General features: G+C 40.3%; 1 protein-coding gene across 1 annotated transcript; it reads right to left on the bottom strand.

Moving 5' to 3' along the window:
• Positions 1–15570: 15570 nt before the first annotated feature.
• On the bottom strand, positions 15571–18068 carry LOC117553443 (eukaryotic translation initiation factor 2-alpha kinase 3-like; the record flags this gene model as incomplete). The annotated part of the gene is given in 4 exon segments (XM_034227366.1): positions 15571–15825; positions 17139–17201; positions 17489–17590; positions 17919–18068. Coding segments are annotated over 4 exon segments (420 nt in total). The 3' UTR covers positions 15571–15699.
• Positions 18069–18674: the final 606 nt, after the last annotated feature.

The following is an 18674-nucleotide window of genomic DNA, read 5'->3' as shown; positions in this document are numbered from 1 at the left end:
TCTAACAGAAGTTACATTAATTTCTCACTTATTCTGACAATGTACTTAACCCCAAATAAAAGAACCCAATAAAAAGAGTTGTTAAATAATAGTGAAGTCACGTTGTAATAACAATAACTCATCTCTCTCGAGTTTTCCTTTTGAGCTTTGCCAAAAGCCACTGTGTCAATGTTGTCCTACTTGGGTTGCCGTCCGGAGTTGTCCAATATGGCGGACCATCTCGCACATGCGCACTGCAGATCGGGCAGAGCTGCAGATCGGGCAGTGACAAGCAGCTCTCATAGGAATGAATGAGGCCCCGCCTCCCACGCTGTATCCAGTTCTTATTATACATCCATGGTAGTGACAGACACCCATGCCCGGCGCCGTGGGAGGGCCAGGGAGGGCCAGGCCCTCCCATTTGACATTCCTGCCCTCCCCCAATAAACACGTTTTTTATTATTTATAACATTTAAAAAAAAAAAAGTTTTTATTTTTTAAATTATAAATAAACTGTGAACTTTTATGCTACGATGTATCTGATGTCAGATAGTAACTAAAACAAAAAATCGCAGGCTATGTCAAATAAATTCATGTGTCTGTTGTGATTTGTGATTCGTCCACATTTAGACCAATCACAGCGTCACACTCTGCCGCCTTCTGGATTTGTTTGTTTATTGTGCATTCTGTAGACTCCCATTTCTGTTTGAATTACAAAATGGACATCAGAAATTGGCTGAAAAGCAACCGCTCAAAGACCAACAGCCCCAGATGATCTTGGGGTTAATAAACCCAACCAGGTGAAACTGGATCGTTATCAGGGAGATTGTTTTCAGGAAAGAAGCGCACTTTTGCCGCTGCATGGTACAACAACAGACCGGCTTGAAGATTCGTTAAAAGCAGACGCAGCCTTTTGTTTCCCCTGTAGACACTTTAAAGTAAATACGTCTTCATCTGATGTGGCTTTTACTGTCAAAGGTTTTTGCGACTGGAAACACGCATTACAGACTGATACAGGACTGCTAAGGCATGCCGCATCAAAAGAACACATTTCATGTGAGAGTTTGTGGAGAGAGAGAGAGACACGCGAGGAAACAAATAAGGAAATTAGTACTTTGGTGCGCACAGATCAGCTGGCACGGAACCGTTATTACGTGTCAGCTGTCGTTGATATTATAGCTTTTTTAGCCGTCAACCAACTCCCTCTCAGAGGTGACTCGATTCACTCCACAGCATGTCCGAGTCAGGCAGTGGGCTCTTCCTATCGCTGTTTGAGTATACGCTGCACAAAGATGCAGAGTTGGCCAAAAATAATGTTCTAAGTTAGCTCGGCTGAGCGAAAGGATGCACCTGCAGTGCATAGGAAAATAAACCATGCTCAAGGCGGGTTAAACAGTGCATCGTCTCCGTCTATTTCTCTCCGAGTGCAGCGATGAGGAAGCTGCCATCCTTAACCAGTGTGCCTTGCTCGTGATTTACCAGTGTGTGTGCTGCCACGCACACAATGTTTCAAAAGTGGTTTCTATGTTGCCCTTTATTTGTGTATGTATTTGCGATAAGTGTGCGTCTTTACGCAATGCTGTTGGCCTTGCTGTTTGATATATATTGTGCCGCAGGCCCGCAGCACATGACGGTTTTGTGTGCCCTCCCATGAAAATCATATGCCCTCCCTTTAGATTTGTTCTGGCGCCGGGTCTGCAGACACCCATAGATATATATAAACACTAGATGACTCACCCGCGCTGCTGGTCAATGGAGACCGACGTTGCCACATGGCCGCCATCTTGCTACAGGCAGTGCTCTCATTCATAACATTATGGTTTACTATTTAAATAACCATAGCTTGCTCAATTTTCAACCAATTTTCAAACGGTTTGCTTTTTTATAAACATCAAAGATGTAGTTATGATACTGCATACTTATAGTCATGGACTTTCTTATGAAAATAACATTAAGCAGATAAAGCAATAGCTATACACACACACAGTATTTATATTAAATATTTGCCGGTGTATATATTTCCATTTATTTTATTGTTAATATTTAAAATAAATTATAAAATTAAAATATATTTATATATAAAAAATCGGTCTCATGTTACCACTCTGTAAGCCAAGAGTTGTTAATTTAGCAATGCCTTAGCTTTAAGAATAGGGACACAACTAATGACAATAGCATATGGTGGTATATTATTTAGATATTCACACCTTTTATCAGAAGAACCAAACCAACATAAAATGAGCTCACAGACAGGCCAGTTCTGTCTCATTTATCACAATTATACGAATATATAAATAATAGTAATATGGAAATTAATAAGTTACTTTTTTAACAATTCAATGTTCACTTATCAATACTGTGAGCCTGATTTTTTTTACGTTCTCCAACAGAAAACACAACTCAGCGTACTTTTAAGAAATTGATCTTAATAGGCTTTTCCCCTTATAAGGCAAACATATGTTTTGAGGCTCTGGACAAGAATGGCTATTTTGATTGTAAAGGTTGCCAACCCCTGGGTGTAGTTTCAATGTTTGCACATGTTTATTCAAGTGTATGATTGACATAGAGCAAGTGAGATGGCCAGTGGTTCTCAAACCTTTTACACAGAGTACCACCTCAAATTATATTGGGCTCTCCTAATAACACCATCATAGACCTTCCTGGGTACCACCGAGATAAAGGATTTAATATGACAAGCCATATGATGCTCTGCTCTCATTTGTTAGTGACATTCCACATGCAAATAAAACAAGATAAGATGGTACTTTATTGATCCCAATTTGGGAAAACATTTTTAGTTACAGCAGCATAAGGGAGAAGGCATTTTACAATGAATTAGAAATAGGCAAGAAAAATAAAGAAAGAGGAAAATATACATGTTGAGTTTGGCAGGATATTATATATACAATATACATAAATATAAGGCATATGGAATATTAATGTTAAATATTAAATAGATTATATATGTGTAAAATGTACAACGTGGTTATATTCAAGAGAAACTATGGAGCAGAGAGTTATCTTCCAGCCAGAGGTGATTTGTTGAGTTATGGCACTGCGGAGCTGCAGCAGTCTGTTGGGGAAGGAGCTCCGTTGACTGCAGGTGGAGAGGATGGGTGGGGTTATCCATGATGGACAACAGCCTGTTCAGTGTCCTCCTCTCCACCACAGCTTCAAAGGGGTCCAGCTTGATGCCGATGACAGGTCCAGCTTTCCTGATCAGTTTATTGATCCTGCTGGTGTCACCGGCTCTGATGCTGCCCCCCCAGCGGACCACAGCAAAGAAGAGTGCACTGGCCACAACAGACCGGTAGAAGATCTCCAGCATCTTGCTGCACACGTGGAAGTATCTCAGCTTCCTCAGAAAATAGAGTCTGCTCATCCCCTTCTTGTGCACAGCATCAGTGTTGATCCTCCAGTTCAGTCCGTTGTCTAAGTGCACTCCCAGGTATTTGTAGTCCTCCACAACAGCCACATCCTCTCCCAGAATGCACAGGGGTAGAGGAGACGTCCTCACCCTCCTGAAATCAATGACCATCTCTCTGGTCTTGGCCACATTCAGAATACTCACAACATTAGGCTGAGGTTCATCTTCCGCTCTTCTTGAAGTGGTTGTGCTTCTTGTTGCTTCCGGCTAAAATAAACATAATTAAAGACATTTTGAGTGTTTAAAATTTGCTGTAATACACAACATATTATTTATTCCTAAACTTGCAGAAAGAAAAACTAAAGTGTAACATTTAATCACATATTTATATATCAATCTTATACACCTTGAATTCTTGTTGGCCAATGAGACACATACCCTTTGAAGATGAGCTGGGAAATTGAATACTGTTGGCACAACACCATCTTTAAGCCGGACAGTCTGCCCTGTCCGGTCAAAGTCCTCACTCCTGAAGTGCTCACTGCAGAGCAGTGTCCTGTCACAGGAAACAAAACCGTCCCTTCTTAGGGCGAGTTCCCACTGCCTCCTCCTCTCTCGGCGGTCAATACAAATTCTGAAGTTTTTGCCAATCCGATCACATTTTTTTGAAAACCATGGATTTTTGGATCTTCAAAGAGCTCGATTACGATGGCCAGTCAGGCAAACAATTACAATCGATCATTGGAAATCGACAATCGGTCTCGATATATGGTTAAATTAAAATCAGTAGGCGAGCCTGTAATTTCTCCAGCTGTTACTCTCATGAGCGAGGCGGAACATAATAGTTTTAACATGCCAAAAAGCTGCTGTGTCGTTTATTGCACCTCAAACATAAAAAATAATCAAGAGTTCAGTGTTTCTGAACTTCCTCAAAGAAGAAAGGACAGTAAAAGAAGAGCTCTGTGGCTTCAGGCTCGATCGCCATTCAAATGACAGCGTTGTTTCCCCCAAAAGTGGGCGGGGCCGTAAAGTCACGTAGATCTTACTCTCATCTATGAAAATCGATCGCCGCTATATTTAACCATATATCGAGCCCGATCGTCGATTTATAATGGCTTAATGCAATTGTTTGCCTGTCTGGCCATTGGAATCGGGCTCTTTGAAGATCCAAAAGTCTCCGGTTTTCTTACATTTCTGATCGGATTGGCAAAAACTTCAAAATTTGTATTGACCGCCGTTCAACTGACAGCGTTGTTTTCCCCCAAAAGTGGGCGGAGCCGTTCTTTTTGCCCGGAAGTGACGCATTTGTTACTCTCATCTATACTATTATCTCACATAGCCCCACTGATCCTGTGTAGCAGGACTTGTAATGTACATACATCCACTAAGTAATTAACGATTATCCTAATTATAGTCATAATATTGTCATATCTTACACGTGAAAGGTGATTCCACGGGTTCTTGTTCGCAGACTGTGGCGATTAGAGCATCCGTAGGCTGCACAAAAGTCCAGCATAGTCAGGTACTTCTGTAAACACAAAGCCAGCAATTTCCTGTATCATAATGTATCTAAAATGTAAGATGTTTTTAACAAGCCAAACCACTTGGAAGAAATCATGTGTAACTTAAATTATGTTGAAAAGAAAGAGCAGCCTCTCCCACTGGTGTAAAGTTGCTGGGTCAACTTTGTAATACTAGGTCTCACGGCCCCTACACACGGCGGCGTGCGTTACCGCTTGGCGGTGGGCGTGTCTGAAGCTTGGGGATTTTTTACGAACAACGCGACCAACAACCAATCACATGAATGTCCCGCCCCGGACATACAAAGCAAAGCATTCATGCTACATTCATGCTGGCTAAATATACTGTCTATGCTTGCTAGCTGTCCATTCAAACGAAGTACACTGGATATAAACTCCCCAAACAGGCGAACACCTACCAGTTTCACCCACTGTCTCTGCCACCTCCCCCCATGCCTGGCTACTCCGGTTTGTATCCCTGTATGTAAAGAGGGACTGGTGGTCATATAGTACCGCCACGATAATTTCCTCCTCCATTTTTTGACATGGGAAATAACTGCGGTCTGGCTCTCCCAACATACACGCGGTTTGATTGGCTAGCGCTTGTGCTGTCAGATTTGCATACGCGGGATTTGATTGGCTGACGCCTCCGTCGAGGCGGCAAAAGTAGAACATTGCTCTACTTTTGCAGCGAGCACCGCGAGAGAAGCTACGCTTTGCTCCCACAATGCAGTTCGGCGAATCGTGACGTCACCCCATTCAAAGTGAATGGGCAGAAGCGTTGAAGCGGTAACGCACGCCGCCGTGTGTAGGGGCCGTTGACTGTAGCAAGATGGCGGCCGGTCAGCTACGCTGGAAAATCTCCCATGAGCCATCTAGTGTTTATATATAGGCTTGTTTGAGATGCGTTGCGGCTCGCCTCGAAAGTAGACGAGAGTAGCCGATCGCAGCCGGGGGAGGTCTCAAAAAGCTCACCTGAAGTCGGACAGCTCGGAGTCGGCTTCGTCTTCTTCTTCTTCTTCTCTCGGTTTTTTGGCGGATTGCAAACAACTTTAAGGTGCATACCTCCACCTCCGGAGTCGGCTTGACTCGGTTTGCATTTATAAAGAATGCACACATGTGTTTAATCGTTAATGTAAGATATGTACTAAGTAAATACATTTGTTCCTGCTCAAGATTAGATTCAACTTTATTGTTATTGTAGCCTACATATTACAGGTACTGAGACAACGAAATGCAGTTTAGCTTCTAACCAGGAGTGCAAAAAGCAGTAAAGTGAAAAGTAATGTACACAATCTACAGAATAAAATATAGAATGAATTGAATGATGAATAAACAGTGAGGGGTATGAATACACTAGATATACACAGCAGCCTGAGAGCAGTATGAACAGTGTGTATGAATATGCTAAGATATATAAAGTATGAAAACGGTAAGCAGTGCAAGTATAGTATAAAATATATAGATATTAATTTCATGATGATAAACATTGTGGAACAATGATGAAAAATGGGAATGGATGTGGCGATGTAAAACTGACACAAAACAACAACAAACTTTTGCCAGCCAATTGGAGAGTTTCATCAGCAGCACGTGGTAAAAACCACCAATGAGCGCTCAGCTCGAGATACCAGCGAGCCGTTTCCCATCAAGCATTTCGCTTCCGCAGCCCGTTATAGAAAGCCTCAAGTGCCACTATTCGCCCGTTTTTCGCGCGTAAAACGCGCGTTTTACATATAGAAAGCCTCAAGTGCCACTATTCGCCTCGCTCTCAAGGCTGCGGGCGTCTTTGTCCCGCGAAATTTCAAAGTCTCATGTGGGCGGGCCTCCAGAGCAAGTCAGACAAAATGACTAACCATCATGCAACGCACTAGCAAGACGTCGATCGCAACTGCGCAGGTCTGCGCAGGTCTTGCTTGTCTCAAACAAGCCTATTCATTTTCATCTCATCATGGCGATCTGGAATGATGCAAACGAAGACCTGCTCATCACATTGATCCAGGAGAGGCCAGCTCTGTACGTCATCACAGAGAAAAGGTACTCGAACCGAGTAGTGAAAACCGGACTCTGGCGAGAGATTGAAACGCAACTTGGTTTCTCGGGTAAGATGACCTTTTTCATCAATTGAGCTCTTTAGCAGATATTGTTGGCTTTTTATTGTTTGCCAGCGTACAGTGACGTTAACGTGAAATGTAATTTGTTATTTCAACATTGTGTTTTGTTGTTATCTTGTTGCTAGCTGTTGCTAGCTGTGCAGTTTGGCACTGCATATAGATATGAATTGGACATGCTAACTAGCCACAATGCTTACATCGTTTATTTGTGTGCTTCAGAGAAAGAGCTGAGGAAGAAGTGGGATTCTCTGCGAACCCAGTACACCCGGTACAGGAGACTTGCCCCTTCGGGTAGTTGTGGAGCACCAAAGACGGGCAGATAGCAGTGGATCATAACCAGGCTGCAGTTTGCACACGCCAGAGCCATATAATAGAAGAGTTATGACATCTCCGTTCACTCCAATGGACCACTTTTTTACAGCAATGGCGGATCGTGGAGCCTCTCATTCGTTCCCCGGAAGTTAGCGCCAAGGCTAGCAGAGCTGTGGAGTTGCAGCATAATAGACCGTTCGTGACGGACTTTTAAAGGTAAGAAGAAGTTTAAAGATTTATATTGCGGATATTATCAGTACATCTGATTCAATTGAACATGTATATTAAAGGATGTCAGTGGATTATCCCTAAATTAGTAGATTTAGGGAACGTTTACAGATAACAGATCAAGCTAGAATACCGAAGCAAGTTAGCAACACACGTTGAACAGCCTTTTAATTGTAAATTCCGTTCTCTTAATGTCTATTTGGTCCAACGTTGTTGAATTAGAGAAGAGGGGCTTCTAAACGGGATTATATGCGGGGGTGGAGGGAGTTAAATATTAGATAAATATAACTTTGGTGCGTGTAAGAGTGAGTGTTTTTAGCAGAGCCATATTGTGTCCTTGTGATTATGTTGATTATTACCTGTGTGTATAATGTTGCAGCTCAGCTGATTTTGGATTGATGGCAAAGGGAGAGGAACTTAAGTGAGAGTGAACACACAAGGTAAGTTTAATACTACTGTTTTATATAAGTAAGCATACTAAACATGTATTATATCACTGTATTATATAAGTAATCTTGTTAGTAACCTACTGTATGGCAGGTGGAGGGGCAGTGATGTTACAGGTGGAAGAGCAAAACTGCAAGACTGCAAACTCACAAGACAGAGAAATCGAAGTTTGTTCTCCAGAGATGAGGTTGATTTCACTTCAATTTTTTCATATTTTCTAAAGATGTGGAAATGGCACAACAAAAAACTTGAGAGCTGTAACCAAGACAACTGTAACAACATGAGTAGACAGCCACCAAGGTTTTTCAAGTCCCTCTCTTACTCCATTTTGCCAACCCAAACTTCCAGGTACATGACGGGACACCTTGCTTGTTTTTGTTGTTTGCGCTCCTCTGGCAGGTGGAGGGCAGTGATCCCTTCCCTTCTTCCCTCAATCTTTGAGACTAATGTAAGTAGAAGACATGGCACTGTAAATGTTCGAACATTTAAAATATGATACCACTTAAAAATAAGAAATATTACTTTTGTTACTAAGAGTTCATACTTATTATACCTGTGTCACCTTTCACACTATCGCTGTGATCATGAGCTATGGGCTTTGTAGATACAGGTCCCGGGGTGAATCGTGGTGCAGGGGCCCTTCTCTTTTTGACCACAGGGCGATGCACGAAGATGGTGTGTATAGCCTCTGCTCTCAGCCTAGTCTTGCCCTTTTTTGTCTTGACAAACTGGTCTGCATCAAAATGTGCCTGCGGTGTGACTTGAGGTTACTTCACACACAGAACAACTCAGTTTTGTCTGCCCACATACATATTCCATAGTGGTTGAATACACAGTATTAGGAAACACTTTATACTTACTGGACATGTTATACTCATTACATACTGTATATACAATATGACCAAGAATGTGAGACAACTATATAGAAATTAATATCACATATGTTACTGATGCCATTTGTCATACTTTGTTAAACTCACAAATAATAAAGTTCCATAACTTCAGTTGGGAACAAAGACCACACCTTATCTCCCCAAGGCAATTTTCCATCCAATAGGTGTGCTATATAGGTGTGTATAACCCTTTCTCCTGTCTGTTTATCCCTCTTTCAGCTCAAGAACCAGAGGGGGATTCAATGGAGCCTGAATACTTGCACTGAGACCCTCACCCTGCACCCTGAGTCTCAACTCTCAGTGTTTTTCAAGCCTTTCCCTGTTTTTTTGTATTAAACAAAACATTAAGCTTTCCCAATGGTGTGGTTTTCGTTTTGTGAAAAAGTGCAAATGCAGTGTTTGTATATAAATCACATATTTGTTTGCTGTTGGTCGTGAAATTGCTCCTGCTTCCTCCGCTCTGTGTCAGTGGGGAAGCTGTACATTCGTACTCCTTTCTCTGAGCGATTTGAGCATCCCCAGGCAGCACAGCAAACCATGGTGGCGACTAGGAGGCAAACCAGGACAACAAGGAGGAAAAGGCACAGACAAACTGCATGATATGCTATTCAATGTTTATTGAATTCCATGTATTTGCAATGGATGTTCCTAAAACAACACATTTAACATAATCATCATCATGCTGCTGCTGCTAGTCCTTTGATAGTCACCTGTCCTTTCTGAAAGCCATAAAGATGACATTAGTCATTTAGATAACTTGTGTCCTCAATTACCATGGGATTACTGAAACTACCATGAATTTAAGAAAATTGTAGACATTAATCTAATCTGAATTTTAAAGCATTACTTTAGATCCCCTCCCTCTAAATATATCAATAAACATTAGAAAGTGATGCTCCTGACTACCATACAAGTTTAAGAAGATAATATTGGTTTTAAAGAATTCAAAGCTAGAAATAAACAGCAACAGGCTCTTTAACCAAGGCACTGTTAGCCTAACATGTAAACAAGTTGTTCACACTAATCCTAATATTATCACTTAATATTAGCAAATTCTATTTTATCTTTTAAAACATATTGATGTAAATACATACACATATCGATTTGTTGTATAAATATTGCAAATCAAAACCTTTATTCACTAATAATTACCAAAAATCGTAGTTCTATCTCCTGTTATCAATGCATTCACATTGCCCGCCATGAACTTCCGGGGAACAATCCTCTTCTACATGAACCACGTGACGATAACCGTTTTTGGACTTCCGTTGTCGTAACTCTTCTAAGGCTCTGGCCGCATCCAGAGCCGGCCGAGAGGCGAAGTCCATCCCTTTCCGGTGGAGCTCCATGGGACCTTATTTCGGAAAAGTTATGCATTGAAGTCAATGGAGAGAAAGATTATCTTTCGATCACGTTTGAATTGTGCCACGAATTACATATATTATGTTTTTCAATTTAAAAGTTATTTTTACAAGTCAAAAAAATAAAAATGTGCCGTAAAACTGTGAAGTAACACATTTTTTGTGTGAAACGCTCAATGAACTACAACTCCCGTCTCGCACCACACACCAAGACGGCCGTCACGTTAGCACATTTCACTTCTTTCTTTCAGAATGTGCCGAAAAGTATTAAAAGAGGTTAAAATAACTACAAGTCTGGGCATGTTGAGAGCTGTACATACACACAAGGGGAGTTAGTCGTGTTCCGTAAGAGCCAGCATGCGGGACCGGGATTCGTAGTCTTTCTAGTTGCGTATTTTTCATAGTCTTATATTTCAAGTTTTACGACAAATTGTGACTTTTTTGACATGGAAATGATTATTTAAGATAACAAAAACACTATTATAACTAACGAGAAAAAAATACTTATATAATTATATATATATATTTACAAAAAGAAAAGAAAAATTTAAAATAAACTTAAGCTATAATTAAGCTAAACTTGTTATACTCTTATCTCAAATGAGAACTAATATCATTGCTCAAGACTGTGAGGACATGAAAGCATTTGGGTTTGTGAGCACATTTGTCAAATGTTTGTACCTTATTTAAAAAAACTAACAAATAACCTCTGAACAAATCAAACGCTGTAAAGCAACCTTAAATGCCAAAATACCAAATCAAGGTAATTAAGCTGTTACACTGGGAAAAGTGTACGAATGGTAACCCCCTGATCCCACTGGAAGCGTCTGCGCTGGTGGAATAGCACCCATTGACTAGAGTGGTCGCGATCGCTAAAAACGCCGCAGCCGCAACGCAGCGCAGACGCTCCTGGTGGGATTAGGGGGTAACCCCCTGATCCCACTGGAAGCGTCTGCGCTGCGGCTGCGCCGCGCTGCGACCTCCTCCTGCGTCCTAACCCACCAGGCGCGTTTCAAAACGTTGCGGAAGCGGAGTGTCGTGTGTGCAGCCTCGCAGTTGTTGGATGAACATTCCACTTCCTGCCTGCGCCGCGCTGCGCCGCGTCAAAAATAGGATTCATCCTATATTTTAGAAATTCCTTGCGGCGAGGAGCTTCTGGGACGCTTCGAGCCGCGGCGCAGCGCGGCGCAGCGTGTCTGGTGGAATAGCACCCATTGACTAGAGTGGTCGCGATCGCTAAAAACGCCGCAGCGCAACGCAGCGCAGACGCTCCTGGTGGGATTAGGGGGTAAGAGTCGCTGCGTTTGGCTGGCTGCTTTAGGTTTCAAAGATATTTAATATATAATATTCGCGACATATATATGTATTGTTTTAAACCTTAAGCTGCCTAATAACTTGCTATGTCCTTATTATTTTTCTATTTCCATGTTTTAATTTTGCCTTTGTATTTCAAAAGTCATCTTCTTTGATTCTATCTACGACAGTCCATGCATAATTGAAAAGACTATACAGTAGTGTGTGTGCTTGTAGATTTCATTGTAGATGCATGACCATACCCATACAACATTTTTTTTATTTTTGAAACGTTACATAGTACAAAACATGTGACTATCTCCGGCATTTAATAAAATGTAAACAGTAGACATGGAAAATTACCAGCATATTTAGAACAGTTGGAAAAATGTGAATATGTGTATACTTTTTTTCACATTTAATTGTAAAACACACAATATTAGGTCCCTCTTCTTTTTAAGGGGGCACTATTCTGCTTTTCCCTTTCCTGTAGTTTTATACTACTATATAGGTTTACAGTACCAGTCAAAAGTTTGGACACACCTTCTTATTTTTTACATTGTAGATTAATACCGAAGTCATCAAAACAATGAAAGATGTGATAGTAAACAAAAAAGTGTTAAACAAACCAGACTATGATTTATATTTGATATTCTTCAAAGTAGTCCCCTTTTGCCTTGATGACAGCTTTGCACACTCTTGGATTCTCTCAGCTCCATGAGGTCGTCACCTGGAATGGTTTTCAATTAACACGTGTGCCAAGTTGTCAAGAGTTTATTTGTGGAATTACTTGCCTTCTGAATGTGTTTGAGACCATCAGTTGTGTTGTGCAGAGGTAGGTTTAGTGCACAGCGGAAAGCCCTATTTGCTACTGTTGTAATGCATATAATGGCAAGAACCACTCAACTCAGTGAGAGAAACGACCGTCCATCATCACTTTAAGAAATTAAGGTCAGTCGATCCGTAACATTCCAAGAACTTTGAATGTATCCTCAAGTGCAGTCGCAAAAACCATCGAATGCTATGATGAGACTGGCTCTCATGAGGACCCCCCCCCCCCCCCGGGAAAGGAAGAGCAAGAGTTACCTCTAAATACAGAAGAGTCACCAGCCTCAGAAACCACAAATTAAAGCACCTCAGATTAGAGCCCACATAAATTATCACAGAGCTCAAGTAGCAGACAAATCTCAACATCCACTGTTCAGAGGAGACTGCAGGCCTTCATGGTCTAATCGCTGCAAAGAAGCCACTACTGAGGATGAACAACAACAAGAAGAGAATTGTTTGGGCCAAGAAACACAAGGATTGGACATCAGACCAGTGAAATCTGTACCTTGGTCTGATGAGTCCAAATGTGAGCTTTGTGGTCCCAACCGCCGTGTCTTTGTGAGACGCAGAGAAGGTGAGCGGATGGTTTCTGAAGCATGGAGGAGGAAGTGTGCTGGTGTGGGGGGGCTTTGCTGGTGTCACTGTTGGTGATTTATTCAGAATTCAAGGCACACTTAACCAGCATGGCTACCACAGCATTCTGCAGCACCATGCCATCCCACCTGGTTTGCGCTTACTGGGACCCTCATTTGTTTTTGAACAACTCAATGACCCCAAACACACCTCCAGGCTATGTGAGGGCTATTTGACTAAGAAGGAAAGTGATGGAGTGCTGCGTCAGAGGACCTGGTCTCCACAATCACCAAACCTTAACCCAATTGAGATGGTTTGGGATCAGTTAGACGCAGAGTGATGGAAAAGCAGCCAACAAGTGCTCAATACCTCTGGGAAGTCAAGACTGTTGGAAAACCATTCCAGGCGAAGACTTCATGAAGCTGATTGAGAGAAGCAAAGCTGTCATCAAGGCAAAAGGGGGCTACTTTGAAGAATCTAAAATATAAAACATATTCTGGATTGTTTAACACTTTTTTGTTTACTAAATAATTCCATATGTGTTCTTTCATAGTTTTGATGTCTTCAGTATTAATCTAAAATGTAAACAAATTCAAATAAATAAAAACCTTCGAATGAGAAGGTGAGTCCAAACTTTTGACTAGTACTGTATGTGCATGTAAATGATCTGAGGGAGTTTCTCTCCAACACACGCCTTGATTGGACCCCTTTGTTTACTTCCGTAACATAATGACATCACTATGTAACACACGCAGTTCTATTGACTACCACACCAACACATTGTATGCTTTAGGCTGAGGGGTGGGACATCTGAAAGCGGTTGACCAATCACAACAGCGGCCAGCTAACCAATCAGAGCAGACTGGGCTCTGGTTTCAGACAGAGGGTGAAAAGAGGTGCTGCAGCACAGGCAGTATGAGAAAAATAAAGATTAAAGCATGGAGACATGTCACTGTGCAGGTACAAAATACAAATATGAAACCTGAAAATGAGCATCATAGTGTCCCTTTTTTAGTTAAAGTTCAGATAAAGTGCCAGAGAAGTGCAGTCAATCCATTTGTCTACATATATATATATATATCCCTTGTGTTATGTTCACATTTCGCACCCTTTGGTAATGTTCAGGTCAAATTGACCCGGGACATATTTCAGGGTTTAAAAAAAATACAGAACTAAATTCAACATGCACAATTCCTTATATATATTGTCTTCAACTCATTCCCCAACAATATAAATGAAATATATGATTAGTTTTTGAAAATACTCTTTGCTAGATCAAATTTAACAATGGAAGTGTTTTTTGTGATAAAAATGTAATTTATGTTAAAAAAAAATACACTGTAATAAAAACTAGGTTTACATTTTGCTCATGCTTTTCTGATTAATGTAAATGAAACATTTTTTCATTAATGTTTATTATTTTTAATCTGTCATATAATAATCAAAGCCCTGAAGGAAATAAAGCAATTTAGCAGCAATTGGAACACAAGAACCACACATCCAAAAGTATTTGGCTGTGAAATATAGAGGGAATGAAACATCCATATAAATGACATAGAACAGATATAAACACAAAGCAAATAAAAACAATTAACAGTCACTATTCATAAAATACAGTATATCTGAAAACTATATTGATGAAGTGACGCTGCAGAACATCATGTGAGTCAATGGGCAAGTCAGTTTAGGAAACACATGATGTGCAGAACTTCTTCGTGTGTATAGCACAGATGTACTTGTTGCAGTTGCTGCATGTAGTCTGTGTCTTGAGTCCTTTGAGGGCCCACAGACCACACAGCTGGCTGTGGGGGTATTCCAGAAGCTGGCTGTGGGGGTCTTCCAGCAGCTAGCTCTGAGTCAAGTTCATCTTCCAATTTGCTGTAAAATTCTGAGTTTACCTCCACATTATCCTGATCTTCAGAAATGTCTTCCTGTCCCACTTCACCGTGTTCCTCTAATGCATTCCACTCACTCTCATCCATTATTAGCTCCAAGGCTCTGAGCAGAATATCTTTTGGCCATTTTGTTGGTAGATAATTGTAGTTCTGCACTACACTGTTACTACACTGAGGTTATGTCTCTGTTTAGTCCCTCCTCCGGCGTGCAGGTGCGAGGGGGGACAGTGCGAGAAAATGTCAAATGTTTATACATTTCTGGAAGATCTAAAATGTTTATAATGTTCTAGGATAGTTTTGTGTACACACTACAAAGGGTAAAGATCAAGGGAAACCAGGATCAAACAGCTTCTCTATGCATACGATCGTGTGTGTTTGTGTGTGTGTGTGTGTGTGTGTGTGTGTGTCTTTAGTGTGTGTGTGTGTGTGTGTGTGTGTGTGTGTGTCTTTAGTTTGTGTGTTTCTGTGTGTGTGTTTCTGTGTGTGTGTGTGTGTGTGTCTTTAGTTTGTGTGTTTCTGTGTGTGTGTTGCTGTGTGTGTGTGTGTGTGTGTGTGTGTGTGTCTTTAGTTTGTGTGTTTCTGTGTGTTTTTCTCTGTCTGTCTGTTCTGGTATTGTATCCGGGTCAGATTGACCCGAACCTCTTATGAAGGACATAAATGCGGGTGGGCATTTTTTCACAAGTGAAAAAAAAACAAAACAATTCCACATGTCCTTCACAATAAATAAGCCCCGGCCATTGAGTTTCAGGTTGAACGAAAATATCCTTATATTTTTTTTTATTCATTGAAAATGGAAATCGGGTCAATTTGACCCGAACACCACACAAGGGATATATAACAAATCAAATCATTTTATCCTATGACATTGAACAGAGAGATCTCCAGATGATTAGACTGTAGCCCTTTCCTGATCCAAATTGTGTGTCTGAGCCCATTTTTCCAGCTCTGCCTTTACTGTACTTGCTTCAGGACGCTCTTCTGGCTTCTCACTCAGCATTAACTTGATGATTTCGTTCTGCAAAAGAAAATTCTACTGAGATCTTTGAATCAATAATGTTATGCTGTCTACATTATTGTTGAAGCACTACTCAACAGTATTTCTGATATCAAGAATGATATTTTCTAGAAACAGTTATCTGTTACATCCAGACAGCGGCCGTTCTGTTTTGATTCCTAATGAGTGGTGGAGGAACTATTCAGATCCTTTACTAAAGAAAAAATTATAATACCACACTGTTAAAGCAGTCCATTAAGTATATTGCTCAAGTTCTGACTCTTATTTAAAATGCACCATGCTATTTTTAGACAATAGCATAGGTCTCAGATATATACAAATATATAAAAAACATGTCTATGAAGTGTTTTGCTCAAAACACCAAACAGATCACCCATTCTAGCCGTGCCTCATATCCCTCTATTTCACTTCTTGTTTCAAAAGTGCTGATTTTGGGTATAAAGCTTTTTTTAAATGTTATAACAAATAAAAAAGGAGGGGTCTGAGCTCATGCGGGACCCGGCAGCTACTGTCTAAAGTAAATACTGCCGTGATGAAACGCCATATCATGGATTATCAAGGGTTCTCTCTGAAACAGTTTGGAGCTCAAAGGCTTTCTCTCTTGCCACAAGGTGAGTTCCTTTTTATTTCCTGCTTCTTCACACACATGCTCTCCAGTACAGGTTAGCTCTGAGCGTCAGCGATGCTAATGTAAACACCGACCATATTACGTCCAAAACAGTCGGACATTGTTTCTGATAGCAACGTTTCTGATAGTGCCGTGGGTCCACATTTCAGATATTACGTCATATTGGACGCAAATCTGGATCAGCTCCGTTGTTCCCCCGTTTTTAGAGATTTGGGTACGGAGGAAAAGAGAGAGGGTTTTATTTTCTGACGCTGCGTGAGTTCCCTGACACACCGGGGACACATGTTTATGTATAAAAGACATAAAAAAGTGCATTTTGCATGATAGGTCCTTTTTAAGTAAATGTATGCAAGTATTATCATGAAATCACGAAAAAGGTACTAAGTGCAGACAAATGGACCCTGTGACTGTGAAACTATAAGGAGTCATACTGTTCTTAAATGTGTAAAGTGAGACCGTCACATCATTGGTTTGTTCGAACCAATTTTCAAAACCTCAAAATTGTATATATAAAAATAAATAAATTCCAATTATTAATATAAACATCAGCAAATCCTCATGTTCGAGAAGCTGCAACCAAATATTAAAGTTACAAGTCTCATGAGAAGAAAATACTAGAGTTAAATAGTACCTCAAATTTGAACTTGAAGTACAGTAGGCCTGTAATAACAATATGTTAATTTACCTCTTTGGCAAAAGTCAGTGAAAACTCTTCTGGGAGCTTCTGACTTCTGGCATCATTCCAAACCTGGTATTCATAAAGTGATAAAAGGAAAAATAACAAAGAAAAAATCAATGGAAGAAAAAAATCAAACAAGATATATTAGAAGATAAATTATAACGTTCCATCCTATCTGCTATCTGTAGTAGACTGCTTTTGCTACACTCCATACTGATAAGTAATCTACTATTTCATATTTATTTATTTGTACATGATAAACATTATCCTACACAATATGGTGAAATTGTTGTGGCAAGTTATTTATCAAATTTGAAAAATGTAACACACAACACACACATTTCGGAAATACTCACCACTCCTCTTTCGTGGCCAGTAGAGAGTGTCCAAAGGAGTTCAAAGTATATCAACCCCAGAGCAAATATGTCCACCTTTCGGTCATAGGTCTTCCCCGTTATCTGTGATAAGAATTGCAAATAGTTAAGACAGATGAAGATGAGAAATTTGGGAGCATCGATAATGGTGGTAGGCATAAAAGGTAGCCTACCTCAACCTATAGAGTGGTGCAGTGACGCATCCTAAAACCCGGAAGGAGTTTTAGACCTTATTTCCAGCTATTTTCCTAAATCCTATGGAGAAATATCATTGCTTTTTTGTCGAGGAAACCGGAAGGAGTTTACTTCCGGGTTTTAGGACGCGTCACTGCACCACTCTATGAGAAGAACACATTTGTTAAGACAACAATAAAGAAGAGTTATAAGTTATAATCAGTAAAGACCATCTCACTTGCTCAGGAGCCATGTAAGTCGATGTTCCTCTGTGTCGTGTTCTCTCAATTAAAGCAAAGTCATCATCATCATCATCATCATCTCTGGTGACCAGACCAAAGTCCCCGATCTTCACTTCTCCATCCATTCCAAAGAGGATGTTGTCAGGCTTACCATTATTGAGAAAAACAGAAATAAATCATTAAAACAGGGGTCTCCAACCTTTTTTAGGATGAGAGCTACTTTCAAAAAGTAAAACAAGTCGTGAGCTACTTTTACTCCTCTTTGTTTTGTTTTTTGCAGTAATTTCATTTCAAACCTTTATTTAAGCAGGTGAATCAATCTGTGGGACCCGTTTTCAGTGTTTACTAAAAGAAAATGTATGCAATTTAATTATTTATTTGGGGGTGGTCCTCACCTCCTCTAGGGGGGGCATGCACCCCCGGGAAGATTTTTTTTAAATGTTGAAGTTAAAAGCATCAATCTGGTGCGCTTTGAGCACAAAATGAATGTATGGATACAGCTCTCAACACTCAGATGAAAGAGAGCTGTATACTTTTCAATAATCCAAACATCTTTAGAATATGATCACAACCAATAACAAATCATTTAAACTTGTTTATTCTTATCTTATGTTACCTATAGTTAGTATTCTTTCTTTTTATTTATGCATATTTTACTAATCACTCCCCTTTCAAACTGTTTTTTTTTTCTTTTTCTGTCCTATAGTACATATTGGAATGATTTCTTACTTTATTTTTTAAAATTATATTAA

The sequence above is a fragment of the Gymnodraco acuticeps genome, unplaced genomic scaffold (genome assembly GCF_902827175.1).
Source record: "Gymnodraco acuticeps unplaced genomic scaffold, fGymAcu1.1, whole genome shotgun sequence".
Classification (NCBI taxonomy): Eukaryota; Metazoa; Chordata; class Actinopteri; order Perciformes; family Bathydraconidae; genus Gymnodraco; species Gymnodraco acuticeps.
The sequence above is the reverse complement of the archived record's forward strand: the minus strand, read 5'-3'. Positions and strand labels throughout refer to the sequence as shown.